At 33.9% G+C, this 20,880-nt stretch overlaps 1 protein-coding gene across 16 annotated transcripts in view; it reads left to right on the top strand.

Moving 5' to 3' along the window:
* Positions 1-20,880, top strand: part of DMD (dystrophin) — a 1,043,395-nt gene that overhangs the window by 370,375 nt on the left and 652,140 nt on the right. For all 16 annotated transcript variants that reach the window (XM_052674157.1, XM_052674152.1, XM_052674148.1 and 13 more), the window contains 3 exons: positions 7,083-7,206; positions 13,619-13,706; positions 20,556-20,797. In XM_052674157.1, the coding sequence (XP_052530117.1) occupies positions 7,083-7,206; positions 13,619-13,706; positions 20,556-20,797 (454 nt within the window). The remainder of the gene's footprint in view (positions 1-7,082; positions 7,207-13,618; positions 13,707-20,555; positions 20,798-20,880) is intronic.

The following is a 20,880-nucleotide window of genomic DNA, read 5'->3' as shown; positions in this document are numbered from 1 at the left end:
CTTCAAAGTCTCAATTTGAAAATATTTTGAATCTGGGTAGTTTCTTCTGGGAGGAAGGTGGTTTGGGGCTTTTTTTGATGAGGGTGAATGATACTTCCACATTTTCTCACCTTCATTCCTCAGTACTTCTCTAGCTGTAGGCATCAGTCTGCGTTGCTACATTCTGGAAAAAAAAAAAAAAAAAATTGTGCTCCAGATTTGATTTCTGCATTTTGTGAATTTAAGAAAGATTTCTCAAAGATGCACTGAAGTGCTAGGTGCTTAGTTTCAAGGTAGAAGATTAGTTTAGCAGCTCTGTGAATACTTCAAAGGATTCTACAGCTGCTTAGTTGAGGAAAAAAATGGCAATTTTTAAATTATTATTAAGTTTTATTTTCTAACTGGTTTGAAAGAATTAAAGTGTATGAGTCTCGTTTACTCTGAAGAATTTAAGTCTTAGGACTCTGTAGACCTACGTAAACAGGAGTTGATTTCATATTTCCACTGTGCCAATTCACTGTGGCCTAAATGCATAGTAAAGAAGCTGTTGTTTTTTTCTTTTCTCCTACAGCAACTTACTACCATGAGTAATGGAAAGCAGAGAAAAGAAGTCGGAGACTTTTTTTTTTTTCCTTCACCAAAATCTAAAGCTGCCTTCTAATTTAGTGCTTTAAAACTTCAGAATAATTCAGGGATATTCTGACTTTTGTTTTTTGAATTTATTTACATCCAAGAATGGAAAAAATACATATATACTTAGAGCTGTATAGAAGAAGTCTTAAAAGCACTATAAGACATTAGGCCTTGAGGTACATGTAACATGCATTAAGTTTTTGGGTAGAAAAACCTGTATATAGGTGAAAGGTTTGCCAAGGTGTTATTTTCACTGACATAGCACTAGAAAAAACATAAGTCAGTTCTGCAGCATAGAAAAATCTGAAAATTATTCAATTCAGAATAGGTTTTTAAATAGGAAGCAGAATAGAGCTTTTTATAATTTAATTTATACGTAATTATAATACATTTGTTCCTTAATAATACCCAAGATATCTTTCTTTTTCAGTTAATAAGTAACTTTGTACATGCATCCTAATATTTCCAAGGAATGTCTGTTATAACATTGTTGTGAAAATAATGTTCTTCTTCAGATTTGAAAGATACCATGTCCTTTGAAGACAGAGGTATATTAAGGCAGGGTAGTTGCTCCATCTAGTGTTTTACATTTAATAACTGTTAACAAAACTATAAATCTGTTGAAAATAAAGTGGCCTTCATTAAAAATATTGTATTTGATGCTCTAATGCTCAATTACTTAGAAAAGTTTCAGTTTGTTTATTTGTTTGTTTGTTTTGTAATAGAAAAGTATTGAGGGAAAAATTACAATGAAGTGTTTAAAGATTTTTTCCAGGTAGTCCACTACTACTGTTTCTTTCAAGCAGTCCACTACAGTACAGAATTATATAGTCTGAACTAAATGATGATTGCTAAGCACTTTTACAGGAACTCTGTTGAGCTATTTGATCCTTGTCCTCTTATAAAAATGCAGTGTTTGCTCTTTCACCATCATTTAACTGTACTTAGCAAATCTAGAATGATGAGTGCCATTTTTATTCAGTTTTCTGGATAGTCCTTGTACTAGCATTGTATCTGTGTAGCCAGTGCCAGAGAAAAGAGAAAGGTGCCAGAGACAAAGGATTATAATTTTCTGTTCAATGAACAATGAAAGAATGAACAACTCATAAATGTTTTAATTTAGAATGAAGAATAACTATGGATATATCAAGTTCTGAGAATGTATGTATTTTAAAACTTCATGTCCACTATTTTTTTTTTTTTTTTACTCTTTATCCCTTTATAGCAAGAAATGGCGTAAGTTACTAATAAACTGAGAATATACATTCTTCACATTTAGTGCCTAGTATTGCCTGTTGTACTATGGAAGTGTTACCTGTTGGCACTCAAAGGGAGGCATGACTCCATTTAAAAATGCTTTACATTTCTAGCCACTGGCTGTTTGCTGAAGGCAAATGGTGTTAATGAACACAGCAGCCTCTAGACTTTCATTCTCCTCAGCTCTTTTCTCTCACATATGAGAAATGTGGTGCATCTCATCTGTCTGAATTTAATCAAAGCATTCCATGACACTGTTAAGGCATAAATGCTAAGGCTAGAGAAAGTATGGTTTATTACTATGAGAAAGGTAACATGGAAGAGTGTCTAAAGAAGGAGAACTATGAGATTAAAAAGATTGATTGAATATTTTCCTTGATGCCTCAGTATGTATTGCAGAAATGTGCAGATAATAATGTTGATGAAGCTAAACTGAATAGTATCACAGGTGTAGAGGAGGTCCAGAATGTCATTCAAAATAAGAGAAAATTACCATGGTAGTGTGTGTAAAACAAATGAAAAATACAAGTCTAAAATATACCATTGTGATTAAAATATATACCATTATATATACCATTAAAATATACCATTCTTCTGCTAGATGATCACAGAATAGAACGGGTGAGGTTGGAAAGAGCTTCAAAACATCATCATGTCGAATCTTTTTGGCAAAAGAGCCTACATGAGATTATCTTGCACCCAATTCAGTCACATCTTGAAATCCTCCAGTAATGGTGAAAGAAGAGGGAGTCTAGAGGATGAGATTGCTCAGCACAAATTCTCCTTACCTGCCTAAAACTGCAGAAGATAAGTAGCACAAAATGAAAAGTTACTGCAATCAAAAAGTGAAATTTCAAGCTTCTTAGCATAGGTAGAGCCACCACACAATATTGGGAGGAGCTCATCTATTTTGCAGGAAACTTAAAACATAAATTTCTTATTTAATAGCTATGGCATAAAATAGAAAAAAGTTTGTGGCCTCTTCTAGTGAGACAAAGCCCATCCCCATCCCAGTGCTCTTTGCTTCCGTGTGGTACGTTACAACTTCTGAGCAGGAAAGGCGAAAAACCCATCTTTCCCCAAAAGCACTCTGTAATACTCAGCTCCCAGAAATGATGAGAATGATATGGGACCAGTGTATATATCCAGGAATATGAAGCTAAGAAGAGGACATAGCTCCAGGGGAGCCTGGCTTTTACTGAGGGTTGAAATTTTAGCCGGGCAGCAAGGCTTACAAGGCACTCAGTCCCGATAACATGCTGAGGGGAGAGGTGACCTCCTCAGTCGCAGGCTGCCCAGGAATGGAGCTGCTCTCTACTCAGGCTGCTTCCAGAAAATTCTGCGAGATACTCCTTGCTGAATATTTGGCTAGGAATTCCATGAACAGAAAAAAATGTAACTAACTTGTGAAATACTTAAAGATGCAGGTTGTCCTGTACTGGAAGGGAAACCCAGAAGAAGAAGGGGTAATTTTTTGAACAAATCTTTTGTATGCATGATCTATGCAAGAGAGCTGTGAATGGGAATCTGCAGTGGGCCCGTGTTTAGTATGATTAAGAAAATGAGTTATTGTAAGAGATGTGTGGGGCTATGAGGGTTCCATGAGGGCAGTATAGGATTGTATCTCTGCTGTGGAATAGCAGAAAGACAAACTAATTGAAAATTAAAGCATGAGCACTCCATAAAGAATTTAGAGGCACTAGACGCTCTTCTGTGGGTTGAAATTTTAGCCGGGCAGCAAGGTTACGTCCACTCTGTACTGAGGTAATTATCTGAAGTGATAGTGTCAAGTGGTGTGGTTCTATTCCCTTTGATGGATTTAGTTTAACAAATTCTACACGCACCCAACTTTACTGGGTCAGAAATGCAATATTTCATTACTTTTTTAAATGCCAAATATATTGCTGTACTTATGAGATTTAAAGACCTTATTGATCAAATATATCAATCTAGAGTTACTGTACTTTGTAACTTAAACAACTCAGAAATGAAATGCCCAGTCATCCTAGCACAATGGTTAAATGCCATATTCTACCTGCATTTCCTGTTTTTAAAAAAGCGGAATATGAGATTTTTTTCCAAGGCTCTTGAAATGTGCAATATGCCTTTAAACTTTTCCCCCCCCTAAAAAAAACTCCACCATTGTTTGTGGAGTTATATTTACTTAAACAGAAGAAACTACAACTGACAGAGCAATCTGAGATCAGTTCTGTCCAGATGTATCCGCGGTGGCTAATACTTACGACACCTGATGAATCTCAGCCATGTAGTTTTTTCCTGATCATTGTTATTCTATCAAAACACTCCCAAATTTTCAACTCTTCTGTATTATACTTTCAGGGGTGGATGTTGCAGAGGAAGAGACTAAGTCCGTTTTTTAAAGAAAGGAAGAAATGATCTCTTGTAAACATTTTGCTCTGTCATTTTCCATGCTATACCAAGTTAATAGCAGACTATTCTTTAGCAAATATCACATTGTTTTTTAGCAGGTTTTTCTCAGTGCTCCTATTCAACTGCAACCACAGAATGGAATGAACAAAAGAAGTATGACAGTTTTACCTGCTGTCAAGAGAGTTTAGTACCCATAAACTGATAAAGTTGTCTTTATTTTTATCCTGTATCTGATGTTCTGTGTTCTCCAGTTTACAGCTTCTTCATACCTGTGCTATAGAACGGCCTAATTACAATAACTGCAGATAGGTGGCTGGAGAGCTGGTCACATCTATAGATTTAAGGAAGGTGAAATAAGTGGCCATTTTTTCCTTTGCCTGTACAGTTGTTGGCTGTGAGAGGAACAAGGAATAGAGTTCACTTTGGCAGCAGAGTGACAACCTTTCTGCCAATGTGGGCTGCTAATTCTTGAAGAGTATTTGGTATGCTGCTGGCTGAATTTCAAAAAACGGAGGAGAGGGCAACAGTCCCATCTAGTTGAATACCTATAAATCTCTGACCACATTCTGTCTTGTTACTTACAGCAGGTTCTCCTGTTTCTTGTTTGGTGCCCCGAACCAGATAATTTCATGAAACATAGGATTGTATGATATTACTGCTCCATCATTTTGGAAAGGCATACATTCCATTTGGATGCTTCTTTGTATCCCATTGATCTTCAAATGAGATTACACCATTTAGGCATCTGTTTTAATTTAAGTGACCTAATAAAGCTCTTACTAAGGACTTCACTAACTACTTTGTGCAGACTTGTCTGGTAGAGCTTCACACCACTGGTCATTGGGCAGAGATGGTGGCAATCTTTGTTAGATATGGAACATAAATAATTTACATCCAAAAGCACAGTAGGAACAGCTATGAAATTGTTAGTAATGCAATCCATTGGCTTTGTAATTGGTTGTTCTCCATTTTAAGATGTGTTGAACAGTCATAAGTCGTAGTTACAAAAGCATGCTTTTGTATTCTCCTGCAGTTATTGGTGCGATTAGGTATGCAGTTAGTGCTTGCGATTTGTTGAATAAACAGTATTCCGGTTTTATGTGGAAATACTGGCTTTCATAGATTTGTTGTCCTAGTTTTAAAATTTCATGACAGTGTTTATTAAATATACAGCTATTATACGCTGAACAAATGATAACATCCTATTTCAGGAATAACAATTGATTTAATGTTGCACAGACTTGGAGGCAGGAATCTCTTCACTGGCAGTTCAATTTGATTTAGAGGATTAGAACCTGATACCAATACAGAGATTCTGTAAACCATCAGAGAGATTTTCTTTTGTATTCTGCCTCTGAATGTATAGTCCTCTATGAAATGAAGATCTCTGCCGCTTCCCTTGCCTCACCATCATCTTTTCCTCCTTGAATGAGTGTGCAAATAGAATTATTAGCAATTTTTCTATAAACATTATTCTTAAGAGGTTTTAATTTTGATATAGGTTGTGAGGCTGGATTACGGAAGTGTGATTCTTTCTACTGCTTTGATTATGTATTACTCAGTCATTCACACCTTATTGTTAAATAGTCACAAGGATCACAATGGAGAATGAAAAAAAATAAAAGGGGAACAGAAATATATTTGGACAGACATGAAATTCCTGTCCTGTTTTTTCACTTGTTTATGTTGATCTCTGTAGCACTAGATTAGTACCTTTCAGCTCTGTGTTTTAGCTTTTATATTTAGGTGTATATCTCTGTAAAGTATCTAATTTCTTCAAAGATGCAGTTGTTGTCCAAGTTCTTGGTGTTAGTACGTTTTTAATTACATAAATTAAAAGGCCTATGTTTACAAAACAAACTGAAATAAGCAGTTAATTCTGTTCTAGATCCTTCTGTTTTGTTGCTTTTACTATGTTGATACCAAAGGCAAAGTAATTATAAACTAGATATAAATATTGAAACTCAAAGTACAATAAAGAAATGCAATCAAGCTTACAGTTTAATTCAGCTCAGTGAAAAAACATTATCTCAAGATTGTTGCTTTAAAAACCAGGCTAGATATAAAATCAACTTATGGTTTGATTTTAGTACATCTGCAACTGAAAAATTTGCATGCAATAACCTTCGTTTTGAGCTACTCCTTTCTGAGTAGGAAACAATAAAGGTCATTTTTAAAGGAGTTTCTGAAAGAATCCAGATTATAATTAAAAGGGCAAAAAACATTTAAAAAGTTTATGCAGAATTAGGAATCTTAATTTCCATTTTCCAAAAGTTCTAGCTGTAGGAAAATTATAGTCTCCTCTTGATTAGTAATTACATTCTGCAACAAATTTGAGCCAATCAGAAGGGGGTCCAATCTAATGGTCAAATTTCCTGCTTTTTTTCCTTACAGTGCAGGCAGTACAAACTAAGGCAGAGAATTATCGGGTACAAAGGCTGCATTTTGTGAGCCAGATACGCCACACATCCTCAGCTGAGCCAACAGTGCTTGTGATACACTTTATTCAACTGTGAGAGCCACTTCTTTAATGTCTTCCAAAAACATCAGCTTGTAAAATTGGAACATTTATTTGAAAACTGCTGCATCTGTTCAGCTGTCAAATCAGTGTCTTAAAAATGAAAAAGTATGTTTTCAGATTTTAGAGTGAATAGTTTTATGAGGTTTCTAATCAGATATGGTGGGTTTTAAAGTGTCTTTTTCAAAGAGGAATTATTGATGCTTATTTATTTCTTTAAGCAGCTGGTTAACTTTTTCTGCTGTTAATGCTATTGTCAGAAATGTTGAATTGAAATGTCTTCTTGCTCTTCTCTCTATCTTAGGTTTGACTCGGATACAACAGAACTCCATAGCTGGATGACACGCTCAGAAGCAGTACTCCAGAGTCCTGAATTTGCAATATATCGAAAGGAAGGAAATCTCTCAGATCTCAGAGAAAGAGTCAATGTAGGAGAAAGTACTAATATATATGTTTGTTAGCTTGTATTCACTTGTCAAAGTGCTTTCAAAGTCCAAGTATAAATGAGTTCAAATCTAAACTGACAAGCATCAATTGATCATATGCATGAGAAATTTAGAAGTGTTAAGTATTTCTGTACATTTCAGATTTTGGCACCAAAATTGATACACAAGGTGTCTAAATAGAGAGATCATTTTTAATTTAAGGCATTACAGATTCATGGAAGTCCTCAGTAATATTGAATCCAAGCCTATAATTTACTTTTAAAATATGCATGATATTTCCACACTGATGGCTTAATATGACATTATCCGTGCATAAACTGAAGAATGTGGAAAATGTCATCTTTTAGTGTATGTTAAAGAAAACTTGTATCTAATTCTTACAGTGCTGTAAAATGTATCTGAAAATAACGCATTTCCACAAACATTATTTTAATCTGTTCTTTTACTGAACCAGGAATGATTCTTTCTAGTTTTTGCAAAGTTAATCTGCACTGCTTAATGAGTAACTATGTTTGTGCATGTTTCACACACTCTGAATTTAGCCTTTGAAAACTAAATGAGTAAAAATTTTCTTCAGTATTTATTTTTTGTAGCTAGTTGCAAGAAAGCTTACCTTTTCTGAATAAGAGAAAGGCAAATTAGTTTTTATAATAAGCTATTATGCTTATAGTATAATAGCGTGTCATGGGACTTCATTAAAAAATGAAATCATACGTGCTGCTAAAACGAAGAGAGAACAAAGTTACTGTACTAAAGTTAATTTTTGATGCTGTTTTCTCTCACTCTTTGCTTGTCCATCATAAATTAGCAACAGTAGGATTGAGGAACTCTGAATTCTGTGACAGTAAATACACATCTTGATATTTCTTGTTAAATCATATTTTTGTTACAATAATCTTAATTTATTTGTTAATGTTATCACAGTGTTAATACTTAAGTATCTAATGGATACTTACTGTGTAATTATCCATTAGAGTGTAATATATTTTAGTTTATGACTCCATTTCATGGTATGTAAATATACATAACTATATGCATAAAAATATATAAACTGGCTCAAACATGCAGAGAAAATGATAGATTCAGATGCTTCCATACTGGGGTAATGTGTATTGTCTCAATCCTAAATAGATATGCAAGTAATTTGTTGTTTCCATCTTTGTGGTAGATGGGGAAAAAAAAAAAGAAAAGAAAATGCTCCTGTCTCCCTTTCATATATTCCCATTTTGCGGAACACAGTTTCAAGGATGGCAAATCAGCTCCTGTTTTGACCTTCATATTGTGCTGAATACCTCCACTATTAGGTTTCCCTAATCAATAAGCACTCCATCTCATGTTGTCAGTTTTTAAGACTCTGTAAAACCATTAATGGACTCAGGAGCTATGGTTCACCTTCCTCCTTCTTTCCTTTTTTTTGCTCCCGAGGAGGTGGTGATCTGTGTCACTGCAAGTAGGGGATAGAGGTAGGTGAACTACAGATCCTCCTCTGATCCCAACTGAATTTCCCAGCAGCTCTTACCTTACCTTCATTGGTGCTGTGGAAAAAAGTTGGGTTTGGGAAGCCATTGTTAAGTGCATTTGTGAAGTGTTCCTTTACGTCAGTGAAAACATACATAATAATGGAGGAAGACAGGGAGGGAAAAGTGGTATAGAATTTCATACTGGATGGTTTGAAATCAGGACACTGGAGATAGCAGAATTTCGGATGTTTCTTTGACTTCCTTAGAAACCAAATTATTTGATGGTTAAGAAACCAATTTCCAACTTCTTTAATGATAAGTATTGCAGAAAATAAATCTGCTTTGTATTAAAAGTAGTCTGAGACAGAGCAGTATCTCTAAATAGAAACAAGAGAAATTAACATCATTCATTAAAGTTGTAAATATTTTTAAAAAACAAGATTGGCTTTGACTTCTTTTAAAAGTAGTACATTTCATTGAAAAGATCAATGCACATGCAGAAGCTTCTAGCAACTTTAAGGTACAGAATATTGAGATGAAATTTTAATTTGATAGAACTATCTAAGGTTGCACTTGACAATATCTGGATTCTCTGTTGAACAGTTCTCAGTTCTTCTAATTAATAAAAAACAAGTGTTGCTTTTTTAAACGAAAAAAAAAAACAAACTAAGAAGATGAAGGTTTAAATGCTGAGTTTTAAAAATTGGACTGGCCTGGTCTCAGTCTTCTGCTGTTCAACTAATACACAAAGGAGGAAGTACTGTCTAGTTCATTGGTTTGCACAGTGTTGTTGCTTGTTTTTTCCTTAAGTTTCTATTTCTTTCAAAAGGAGGCTTTAATCAATGAAAAATAACATAGCAGTTTTTATCGGATTGTAATCTCTAGTAAAGTTGCAGAAGGCATATAATGAAAGATAAAATGTCAGAAGGGAAACCATCAGCTATAATTGCAAAGGATTGTACAGTACTGACATACGTAATCATGCTCCAACATGCATGATGCCATACACACATGCATAAAAAAAGTATCATCTTGTACTTAGTGGCTTTTTAAATGAAAGTTTCCTCTGTATGTGACATTGTAGATGATGTAGCACAGAACACCCGTGATGACTAATGTCTGACCTAACATTTGTTGCCTACTGTGGTAGCAATTCAGTCCCATAGCCTTTTCCTAATGATGTTCCTTTCTACTTTTCTTTTGAGGACAGGTTACTAGTTGGATGTGGGGTTTTTTTTGTTGTTGTCAAAGCATCTTGTTTCTATTCATTGTTTTTTTCTCAGTGGGATTACTTCTTTATTATATAGGAAATACATCTGTAGGTGAACGGACCCAGACTTCATACAGAACAGCCACAAGGGAAGCTCTTTTGCCATCATTGATGATTCAGTGATTCAAGATCAAAAACCTGCTCCCATCCCACTTCAGAAAAGTCCTGGGGGAGATGGAGCCAAGAGCAGATTGTATGGAACATACTATGTTTGCTAAGACAGCAGCTGTTCAGATACTGGCAGAAAATTAGCCTTTGGCAGATGTGCTACATAGATTGAATATATTAGAGATGCATAGAAGCCCATTCCTGTGTATGGAGAGAAGCAAAAATATTTCTAGTCCTTCTCAGCTATGAGAAAACGTACTTGCCTTAACTGGCCATAGAGACTGAACATCACAATTGTGTAGATGTTCATTGTGTGACAACAGTACTATTAAACAATGAAGACATCCATACATAAATGCCTAAAATATCTTAAAGCTGCATCATATCCTTAACAATTTCCAGTTAATATGTGTGTTTTTCTGGAAACAGGTCTAGCAATGATTCAGGCTTTTTTGTTTGCTTGTTTCTCTAAAACTCCGACGAGCCTTCTTTATTATAAGTTCACATATTCATATTATAATATGTGAGGGTTTGGGTGCAAAAAGTTGGTAGAAAATCTTGCTTATTGGGAAGTAAAACTTGAGATTTCACATCAGAAAATTAAGAATAAAGCTCATTGAAATGAATTTTAATTAGCCAAGAAGCATCTAGAAATTCAAGATCAAAGGTGAATGAAAGTAAGAAACTGATGTAAGGGAAAATGTCAGATATCCTGGACAATTAAATTTGCTCCCTTGGCATTCTTAAATGCTCAGTTTCTCACTTTTTCATTCTCATTTAGTAATCTTCAGAGATACTCTGTTGGGCCTGGATGTTTGAAAGCTCAGTTGTTGTAAAATCCAGTGATAATAATATTGCAAACTTCTGCCCACAGGTGTAGTTGACAAGAACAACAAGAGATCAGGCATTACTGCAACTGTACATCCATTGTCAGAGTTCTTAAAATGGGATTTTGATTTGATATGAATAACATGAATTTCTGAAGTGCAACTGTCTTCAATGTTATGAAGTCATTAACTACCAACTAAAATCTTAGGGCCAAATAAAACTCTTATAATATTGTGAAAATAACCTCTTCAACTTTGTATGTATTTAGCTAAAGGTGCCTTTAATGTTACTCCATCAATTAGAACTAAGCCATTACGTATCTGTTTTGCCAGTTACAAAATATTCCTCAGAGAATTAATCCCGTATTATATAAAAGTCTTTTTATTTTTATTTTTTTCCTAAGAATAAGGAAAAGTATAAGAAATAAAAAGAATATAAAAAGAAATAAATTCAGTTTTGGAATTTTTTTTTTTTTTTTTTTTTTTTTGCAGCTACCATAAATTTTCATCAGACAAAACAGTGTTGATAACAATAAATGTAAAAGTTTCCAAATTTCACAAACCTCTTCAATTTTAACCCAGTGTATCTTTATTGTAAATAAATCTGAATTGAGAGTTTTGTCCTTTTCGGTACAGGAAATAATAACAAATCAGATCAGAAAGGATAAATGAGAGGTATTTATGAAACTGTTACTTCATTTATTTCTTGGCACTCTACGTTTGTTTACAAAAATTCCTCAGAAGACTTTAAAAATGTAAGAGGAAGATTGTGGGTTTGACAAACAACTGAAGCATGTGCAGTGTAAGACCATAGTAAGATGTTAGTGCTGTTAACTAAGTCTGCTTTCTCCACAGATGAGGTAAATTGTCCCATACTTTGTATGAGGACCAAGAGGACAGCCATTTCTCTTTTGGCATTGTATTTTCTGTGTGTAAACATATGTCTTTATCTATTGCTAGCCCTTCATCTTTATGATATATATTAATAACACAAAAAGTGAGTGCAGGGAGGTATTGATGTGTGCCAAACTTTCGTGTTTATTTTTAGGTGTTTCACATGAAAGTGCTTTTGTTTTCTCTCAGGATCTAAAAACCTTGATCTTCTGAGAAAGAAGAAGGCATGCTTCCAGTTTTTTCCAGACTCGGTCTGTTATCAGACACTGAAGAGTTCTCTGTCACATGCTTCAGTGTCATATTGTTTTCATATTTCCAAAAGCTTTTTTTAGTGTATATCAGGTTTTGAAAGATTCATTTGTGTTCAGTGCAGTAACACTTGCGATAATTACACATCTGGCACTGCAGACAGAGCAAGATTATTTTCAATATATTTCAATGTTTTTATGATTGTTCTGAGTTCTGTGCAGTTAGACTTAGGTTCGTTATACCTGGCATTATAGACAGAATTAAGATTCTGTAGTCTTGAAACTCTGCAGAGAATTAACAGAAAAGGTTTTTTGATTTTTTTAATTTTGAAAAGATTTTGTTGACCTACAGAAACTGCAAGTAATATCGTTACCTTGAGTTTATTGGGATTAAACTTTATGAAATTTCAAGGATAATTTAAGATTAAATTATCATTAATAATTAGCAATATGTTAAATATACATTTTGAAAAGCCAGACTGAGAAGCCACAGCCAGGATTTTGTCAGTTTCCTGTATGTCACAGTATGATTTTTGTGGCATTTCCTTTTGTATATGTATATGTGCTGTGATTAGTTGGTGGACTCTGAATAATGAGAGCGTGTTTTAGGTAGGATCTCTGGGTGGTATGTATAGTGTGTTTTATTTCTGGTTTCAAACTGGATTATAGCCTTAGGCTTTTCCTGAACTAGAAGAGAAATTTATCCTTCCAGTTTAGAGCATCATAATTATACCTATAGACTAATTAGTCTAAAATCAACATGATGTTTTTAATTATTAAACGTAATTGAGGAGGTGTTAGATCTAATACAGTTTTATTTTCCTTCTATATTGTTACCAAGTCAAATGAAAATAGAAATTTAGATTTCTACTTCATCCTGAAACTCAAGCTGTACCTACAATTACCAGTTACTGTGAACACACCTAAACATGAGTGAGAACTTCTTAAGTAAGGAAAAGTGACTTGAAGTATTAGGTACAATATATAATGAAAACCCTGTGTTGATTCTGCTATTTATTCTTAACTCCTAGCTACTGGCTTATATATGGATGTCTGCTATATCTACTGGCTTATATATGGATGTCTGCTATATATGTTACATACCTACTTGAATATCCATCTTACATTTTTTACGGCAACAAAATATTAAAATAAGCAATCAAATCATATATGGGTTCAGTATGACATGAGACCCTGTATTTTTGTTAGCATGATCTAATTCTTACTAATAAAAATAGGAGTTACATGAAAAAGAAAAGTAAATTTTCTATTCCTCCACAAGGAATTTCTGTTGAACGTATGTTTTCCTTCTGAAATATTGGGCTTTGAATAGCTCTTAATTTGTCTATGATTTGTCTGTAAAATTCTGACACGTATCATTTGTCAACTCTGTTGAGTTCCAATTCTGAAGTCATGTATTTGACTGTAAGACTAACTTGGTATGTGATACTTCGTGCTTTCATTGCAAATCAGGAGGCTGGCAGGGCAATGTGGCAGGTTAAGCAGTCTCAAGAATCAGGACATCCCTGAGATTATTTACTTTCTTCTTCCTCTTTTGAAACACTCACCTTTCCTGTCATGCTGCAGGCCATCCAGCGAGAAAAGCCTGAGAAGTACAGAAAGCTGCAAGATGCCAGCAGATCAGCTGAGGCCCTGGTGGAACAGATGGTGAATGGTAATTACAAGGGAGTTGATTTAGATAATGTTCTCAGGGATTTAATAAATGCACAGGTTTATATTTATCGCAAGAATTATATTAGAAAAATGCTATCTAAATGGAACAGCAAAGTAAATTTCATTATATTTATTCTATTATTTCTGGATATTAAATCTGTTAATTAGTAAAGAGAAAAATCTTACAACTTCAGTATCATGAAAACAAGTGTGTGTAAAACGTGCTGATGGTAATGAACCTGTATTTACAATCTGTTCTGTGTAGAGAATAAAGTTGTAATCTTATTTTCTGAGTATACTAGGCTTTCAAAGGTACATTAATACATCCAAGTTAGAAAACTGAACAGTTTGAAAAAGTGTTTTCTAACTTTGATTATAATAAACTTTGTATATTTTGTTATATGTATGTTGCTGTAATGTTCTGTATTATATAAAGTATAAAATTTTATTGGGTATTTGAACATTTTTTTAGCATTCAGCTTTTTAAGATAATAAACATGAAAGCTTATACAACACTTAAAAAAAAAAAAAAAAAAAAAAAAGTTGCAATTTTTCTATGTTAATCATTGAATTTTCCAAGAAAAATATGCTATTATGTTCAGCCAAGTTTATGAACTTTTTAAAGGAAGAAGAAAACCCAACAGCAAGATAGATGGAAGTAAAATTGTATGCCATGTCCTGATGTTAAAAAATGTCTGACTTCGTAGTAAAAATATTAACCATGGACCACAATCTGTATACTGATAGGCTTACAAAAATACAGATGTTGAATGCACAGAACTTCAGAACGTATGTTTTATGTTAAATTGTTATAACAAAGAGTCAAGAATGTAACTGTTATTAATGAAATGCTAAACTACACACATTTGATGGAGTTTTAGGATTATCTTGCTTAAGTATGAATTTTTAAGTATGAAGGTGGTACTTTAAAAGTAGCCACCCTTGTATTCTGGCCATATTTAATTACAATTATCATAGCATCTGTTAAAAGAGGTTCTTTCACATGCTCTGTGAATAGACAGGAGGGAGTCTGGTAAAATTTGCACCCTTTTTGAAGTCACTGGATTTTTTTTCTGTGAAGGAAAAACAAAAAAAAAAAGTTCTGTATCTTTTTTTGACATATTTTTCTGCCAGGGAGATCTGCTGTACAGGACTTCTAAGGCAATATTTGAAATTTGTGTGCTGACATATCAAGATTGTTATTTTGGACCTAACCTGCTTAGTGCCCAGTTAACAGTGCCCCATTGATTCTTTGGCCAGTTGCAGACTTGCACGTAAGGAATTCCATCTTCAGCTTCATCAGATTAGCTTTCTTAAATATTCTCATGTCCTCAATGTTCTCTTTTTTCATGCTTTTGTGATTATTCATAGTTCATAGGTGTTGTGATTTTAACCGTGATTAGATGTGCTTTATTATCCACTGTATCCCAAGTACCCTCTTTTTAGAAAGCGCATCTTGCAGCTGGGGTATAAGCACAGAGTAGGCTAGCTGACCCAGCATAACTTTATCTGTTTCCTGTCAATTACTTTGAATTCTGCCTTACATATGGCATATGATGCCAAATGTCATGGTAGCCTTAGCAGCAGGAATTTTCTAGCAAGGGTGATGGATTAGATGCCTGTAGGAGTGAAGCTTCTTTTTGCGGTGATTTTAGATAATAAACTATTTCATCAAAAAGAGTTTCTCTGGCCTCATTGTTTATGGCAACTTGAGGAACAGTTTATTAAATGGTTAAATAATGCAGAGATCACCACCAAGAAGGAGTGCTAGAGAGTGGAATTAAATAATCAGCTTTACTTGAAGAGAACTGTAAGATCACATTAACAAAGAATTTTGTGAATTAAATATTTTGCTAGGTGTTCCAAATTATGTTCTGAGCATAGGGGAAGATAACCACAGTGTTCAACCTCAGTACTTCTGTGAAGAAGAAATTTTGTTTGTTTTTTTAATCATATGCTCAAATACTTTTGCAATTAATGGGAGCATCTGTAAATTGATGCTGAACTAAAAGGTGTGTTAAAAAACAAAACAAAACAAAAAACAACCCTCAACATTAAACCTATATCTTAAACTGCAGTAGGCTTATGTAGGTATATATTTTCCAGGGTAGTTCAACTAAGCTTCCTTAGGAGCTGTGAGGCTTGTTGAAATTCATTTGGGCATTTGGGACATACAGTCTTCTCCTCTTTATTGTAATTTTTGCGGATTTCTGGATTCACTAAGAAGAAAAGAGGAAAGAGTACATCATAGGAAAATTTTCTAGCTGAATCTCCAAAATAATATCCAACAGGTTAGACTGACTGTAGCTACGTGCCTTCCTTTGTCTAATGCTGGAACTTTTTTTCCATAGCAAGTGAAGGAAGTGAAGTTAAACATACCATTTCAAATTTGGGAAGCACATTGTTTAGCATCTGGTGGAGGGAAGACATACTGTGTTATCTTGAATAAATGATCTTTTTTAATTTTTCATGATCACAATCTAAAACCACAGATGTAAGTACTAAACAGATGATTATTTTGTATGTACTTTCTTTGGGGAAATATTTTACAGGTGCAGTTGAAGTTTGTCATGCACATATGACATATGCACATGCTGTGTAATCTGTAGCTAAAAGACTACCCAAGGCAAACCAATTTAAGATATAAATCAGTTGTGAAAACAAGTGATTACAGTTTTAATTGCATTGCAATTTTTTAGTTATTTTATATCATGTACATAATGATTAGAGTTCTAAGATTCCAATTATACCAGCACTAAATTTTTGGCTTTGCTTTTACGTAGGCCTGCTTCCACTTTGTTCTTAAAAAATAAAAAATAAAAAAAAAATAATAAAAAAAAATTGAACAGTATGAAAGTACGAAGTAATCTGGTATATTGTAAGAGAGAAGTTCACAATGGTGGTAAATTTCATTGTTAAATCATTTATATACGTATTTTCTTGCTCTTTTACTGTGATAGGAGAGGAAATAAGTAAAAAGAAGGATTCAAATTCTGGGGAAAAGTAGATGTTTTTATTTAGTCTCATTTCTTTCTTTCTTAGAATTGAGAAAAGTAATCTGAGGAAATGTATTTATGTAGGGCAACATTCCTGCCTTATGTTTTCAGCCAGTATCAGCAAAAGTATTCTGAGTGGAAAGAACTGTGATTTCACAGCTATTCTTAAGTTTGTAAGCAGTGTGTCTGGTTAGGTTAGTGCCATTTGAAGGACTTTTCCTATCACAGGGAAATCACTGTTTTTATCTTTAAAAAATCACCCTTCTTCTACACAGGCTGTGCTCTGCCTCTCCTTGCACGTCAGTTTAAAGAGGCCTGATGATTACAATTAATAATGTCCTGCTTCCATTGTTTTTGGAAAATGGGGGAATAAAAGCAAAATAAATATATGTGTGTGTATATACACACACACACACATATATATAATATAATAATTTACATATTTATGAATATAAATATATATATATATATAAAACCAATTCCATTCTGAAATTCAACAAAATGACTACTGAGAGATGTTTGATAGGCAGAATTAAAGTGAATATAGAAGAAGAATTTGTTGTGATAGAACACATTGTTTAGGAGTCCTTTTTTTAAGGAAGGAATGTATTATCTTGTTTCATTAGGAGTTACCATTTCACATATGCTTATGCATCAAAATCTATAAAAACATAGATAATATTACATTATTCTGTCATAGATTCACAGCGAACGATAAATGCACTTCATAAGATATGCTTCATACTAACTGGCAGTTCCAGAGTACTTGCATGTAAGATGCCACACAATTAAAAGTACTGACACAATTTGTTTTGCACAGTAGGCACGGTAGTAAAATTAATAGAGGTACTCCAGGCAATGATCTGTTTCCTCTGGGTACAGTTTATTTATTCACTGATTGTATCAGGAGATCTTAAAATATGAAAAATGAAAAGGTTATGAACCATTATTTCTAAATTAACAGTGTTCTAAAATTACCAGACAATGGATTTTGACCCCTGATTCTCAATTTTTGTATGTCTTGTTGTCGTGAGTGAAGCGCACTAAGAAGATTGTTGTCAACATCATGAATACAAGCTGATAGTTGCTAAAGATAGTGAAGAAATCAGTACTTCTCATGGAAGTATGTTTTGAGCTTTTGGCTTTCAAGAATTCAGTCTGAAAATAAGAACATTTAGAATTCTGCCTGCATTGCATCACCTATTCAAATAATTATTAATTTTCAAATAGAAGCTTTCTTCAAAACAAGATAAATGTGAAGATTTGGACAAGTTCCATTTCTGGATTAGAATTATTTGAACATATATATATATAGGTTTAGGAAATTAAATTACCTCTTACCATTTTGGCTTAGACTCTTCAAGCAAAATTTATGACATGCAAGTAATAGCCATTTTCTTGCATCCTTCTGAAAAATGATATCATTCAATAAGTGTTTTCTGGACTGTGAATTTAGAGAGTTTTAAAAGAGTGTCCCTTGGATATTTTCAGATGGGTCTTTACTTCAGTAGGGTATTGTACTGTCTAAAGTGGCCTCTGTATTTTCTTAGGAAGTATAGCTCTGCTCACTCTGGTCTTCTAACTTCCCATTTCAGTTATATCAAGAACAGAATTATTTGTTTGTTCTTCTGTGGCTTTGTGGAATAATCTGTTATAAACTCAAAGTTTAGATAGTGAAATATTAATGAAAACTGAGTAATACTGGATATTTCCACATATAACATTAAGAGGGATATAGCTGTGAAAGGAAGAAGAGAGGAGTTAATGAATCTAGATTTTTGTATTATGTACAGTCTTCTCTGAATTCTTGAAAAAGAACTATAGAGAAAAGTATTGTTACGTACTGAGAGTTCATGAGTGCACTTTCTCTTGTAATCATAATCTGGCCTAGGGATACTTCGGAAACTGTGGCAGCTGAAAAGAGGCGAGGAGAAAAAAATGAAAGTGACTTTTTACTTTCTTCTCTGTCAAAGTCATAGGAAATGTCTTCCAGGTTCAGAGGTAATTAATTATGTACGCTGTGCCAGGGATGTTTGCTCTCTCTTAAGAGCATACAGCATTTTTATAACCAGAGTCACAATGGCACAGATGCAATTTTTGAAATACAGCATAATCAAAAGCTTGTCTCCTATATATTTGTTTTTTTCTCGATGTTGGTAACACTCATTATGTATGTGTCCAGTCATCTTTGTTGTTATTAAGATAAGCCATTCGGGTTTATGCTGCCTCTTTGTATATTGATGTATATTCATTAGACGTTAAGACAGTATTCATAAGACACTCTAAGAAAATAAAGTAGTTCTGCAGCAGTGTCTCCAAATGCAGACACACACAGAAGAAACACATCACCAGTGGATCTTACTAATATGTATTAAAATGATGTTACTTCTTTACACTTTAAGTTTTATTTTAGATCCTTGTCCAATCATTAAATTGTGCCATCCATTTTCCTGGGTACAGCATGTATATGTAGTTGTTGTAACCACAAGTTATTGTTATATCCTGGTAGTGCTGGGCTTCTTTCTGCATCCTTGCTTGCATTTTTTGAAATCATGTCCAATTTTCTTGGCTAGGGCAATATCCTAGCAATAGAGTCTGTCCAGGAATTTACTGTAAGGTACTGCACAGTCATCTGTTTACAAGTGGCACTGAATCAGCCGTGAGCTGAATCCAAAATAATGATTGTTGGAAAACAATGGAGTTCCATAGCAGACACACTTCAATTAGTGTGATTTACAGTATTGTTTATAGTGGTCATTATCAAGTTTATTATAGAAAGTTTTCAGTATTATTTTTATGTAATGACTTTAGCCATAATTTCTTAAGTTCTACTAAAACAGTTGTGCATGGACTTCACAGTTTTGTATCCCTCATAGGGAATTTTTCTCGAAGATTGTAAGTATAACCAAAATAAATCACATCAACAGCATCTTAAAAATCACAATGTAGTGTGAAGTATCACACTGAAGGCTTTTGTTTTATTTGCATTTAAACTTGGTTTTAAGAAATATGAAAACACCTGAAATTTGATATAGCTAAAAACATAGCTTTTGTTCTACTGGTTAACTAGTGTATGACTTACTGTTGTTACTAAAAAAGTTCTTAAACGTGTACTTCATTAAGAAGTTTATTAGCTTTTGGTCAGTATCAGTTGTGTTGCTGTGTGTGTCATTGTATGGCATGCCAAACCAAACCCCGGCTGAAAATAGTTATGAAGAAATGTCACATGGTTTCTTGACTCTGAGTCGTTGCTTGATGTCTATTGATGAACACTGTTGGAGACAGGGGACTTTGCTATGTGTTAACTTTGGTCTGATCCGGACTGTTATTTTTAAGCCCTTACAATATTTTTAAACTAGTAATGCTAAACTTAAGGATTGGATTGTGAAAAAAATATCAAAATAACTGTGGAACCTAGTTCCCATACACTTGAAAATTGCCTTTAAAACAAAGAAAACCACACAGGGATCTTACATGTTAAAATCCAGTTGCAATCCAGACAGAGCTTTCGAAAAATCCAGTTATCACACATTTTCTTACTTCTTACAGCAGTTTTAATTAGCTTTTTGTATTATGTTACAACTTTCTGCTTTGTTCCCTTTTTTGTAACATAATGCACTTTATAATGCATTCCCATTTTAAGGAAAATATCCTGACAGTAACTTTAAGTAGTTCTGAAATTCTTTCTCCATTGATGTGTAACATCTGTATGTTCAGGTTTGTTATTTGATGATACAACGTTTTTTAGATTTATTAGCTCTCAGCTGTAGAAATTGAATTGTTAAAGTACTGTAAACTGATTTACTTCTTTGTGACTTTTAAGTGTTGAGCATCTTCTCTTGTGTTCTTTATAGAGGGTCTGAATGCTGACAACATTAGACAAGCCTCAGAGCAGCTGAAGAGTCGCTGGATTGAGTTCTGTCAGTTGCTGAGTGAAAGACTGGCATGGTTGGAGTACCAAAATAGCATCATTGACTTCTATTCCCAGCTGCAGCAACTGGAGCAGACAGCAATTACAGCAGAAAACTGGCTGAAAGCACAACCCACACCAGCAACAGATCCTGCTACAGTAAAAATTCAGTTGGAAAAATGCAAGGTTAGAGATTCTTCTAAGTTGTTTATTATATTGTACTTCCTATGTGTACCAGCAGGTGGCCGGATTATAGCATACACTATTTC

This window comes from Tympanuchus pallidicinctus, unplaced genomic scaffold, assembly GCF_026119805.1.
Source record: "Tympanuchus pallidicinctus isolate F22 unplaced genomic scaffold, pur_lepc_1.0 scaffold14, whole genome shotgun sequence".
NCBI lineage: Eukaryota > Metazoa > Chordata > Aves > Galliformes > Phasianidae > Tympanuchus > Tympanuchus pallidicinctus.
This window is presented reverse-complemented; position numbering and strand designations above follow the sequence as displayed.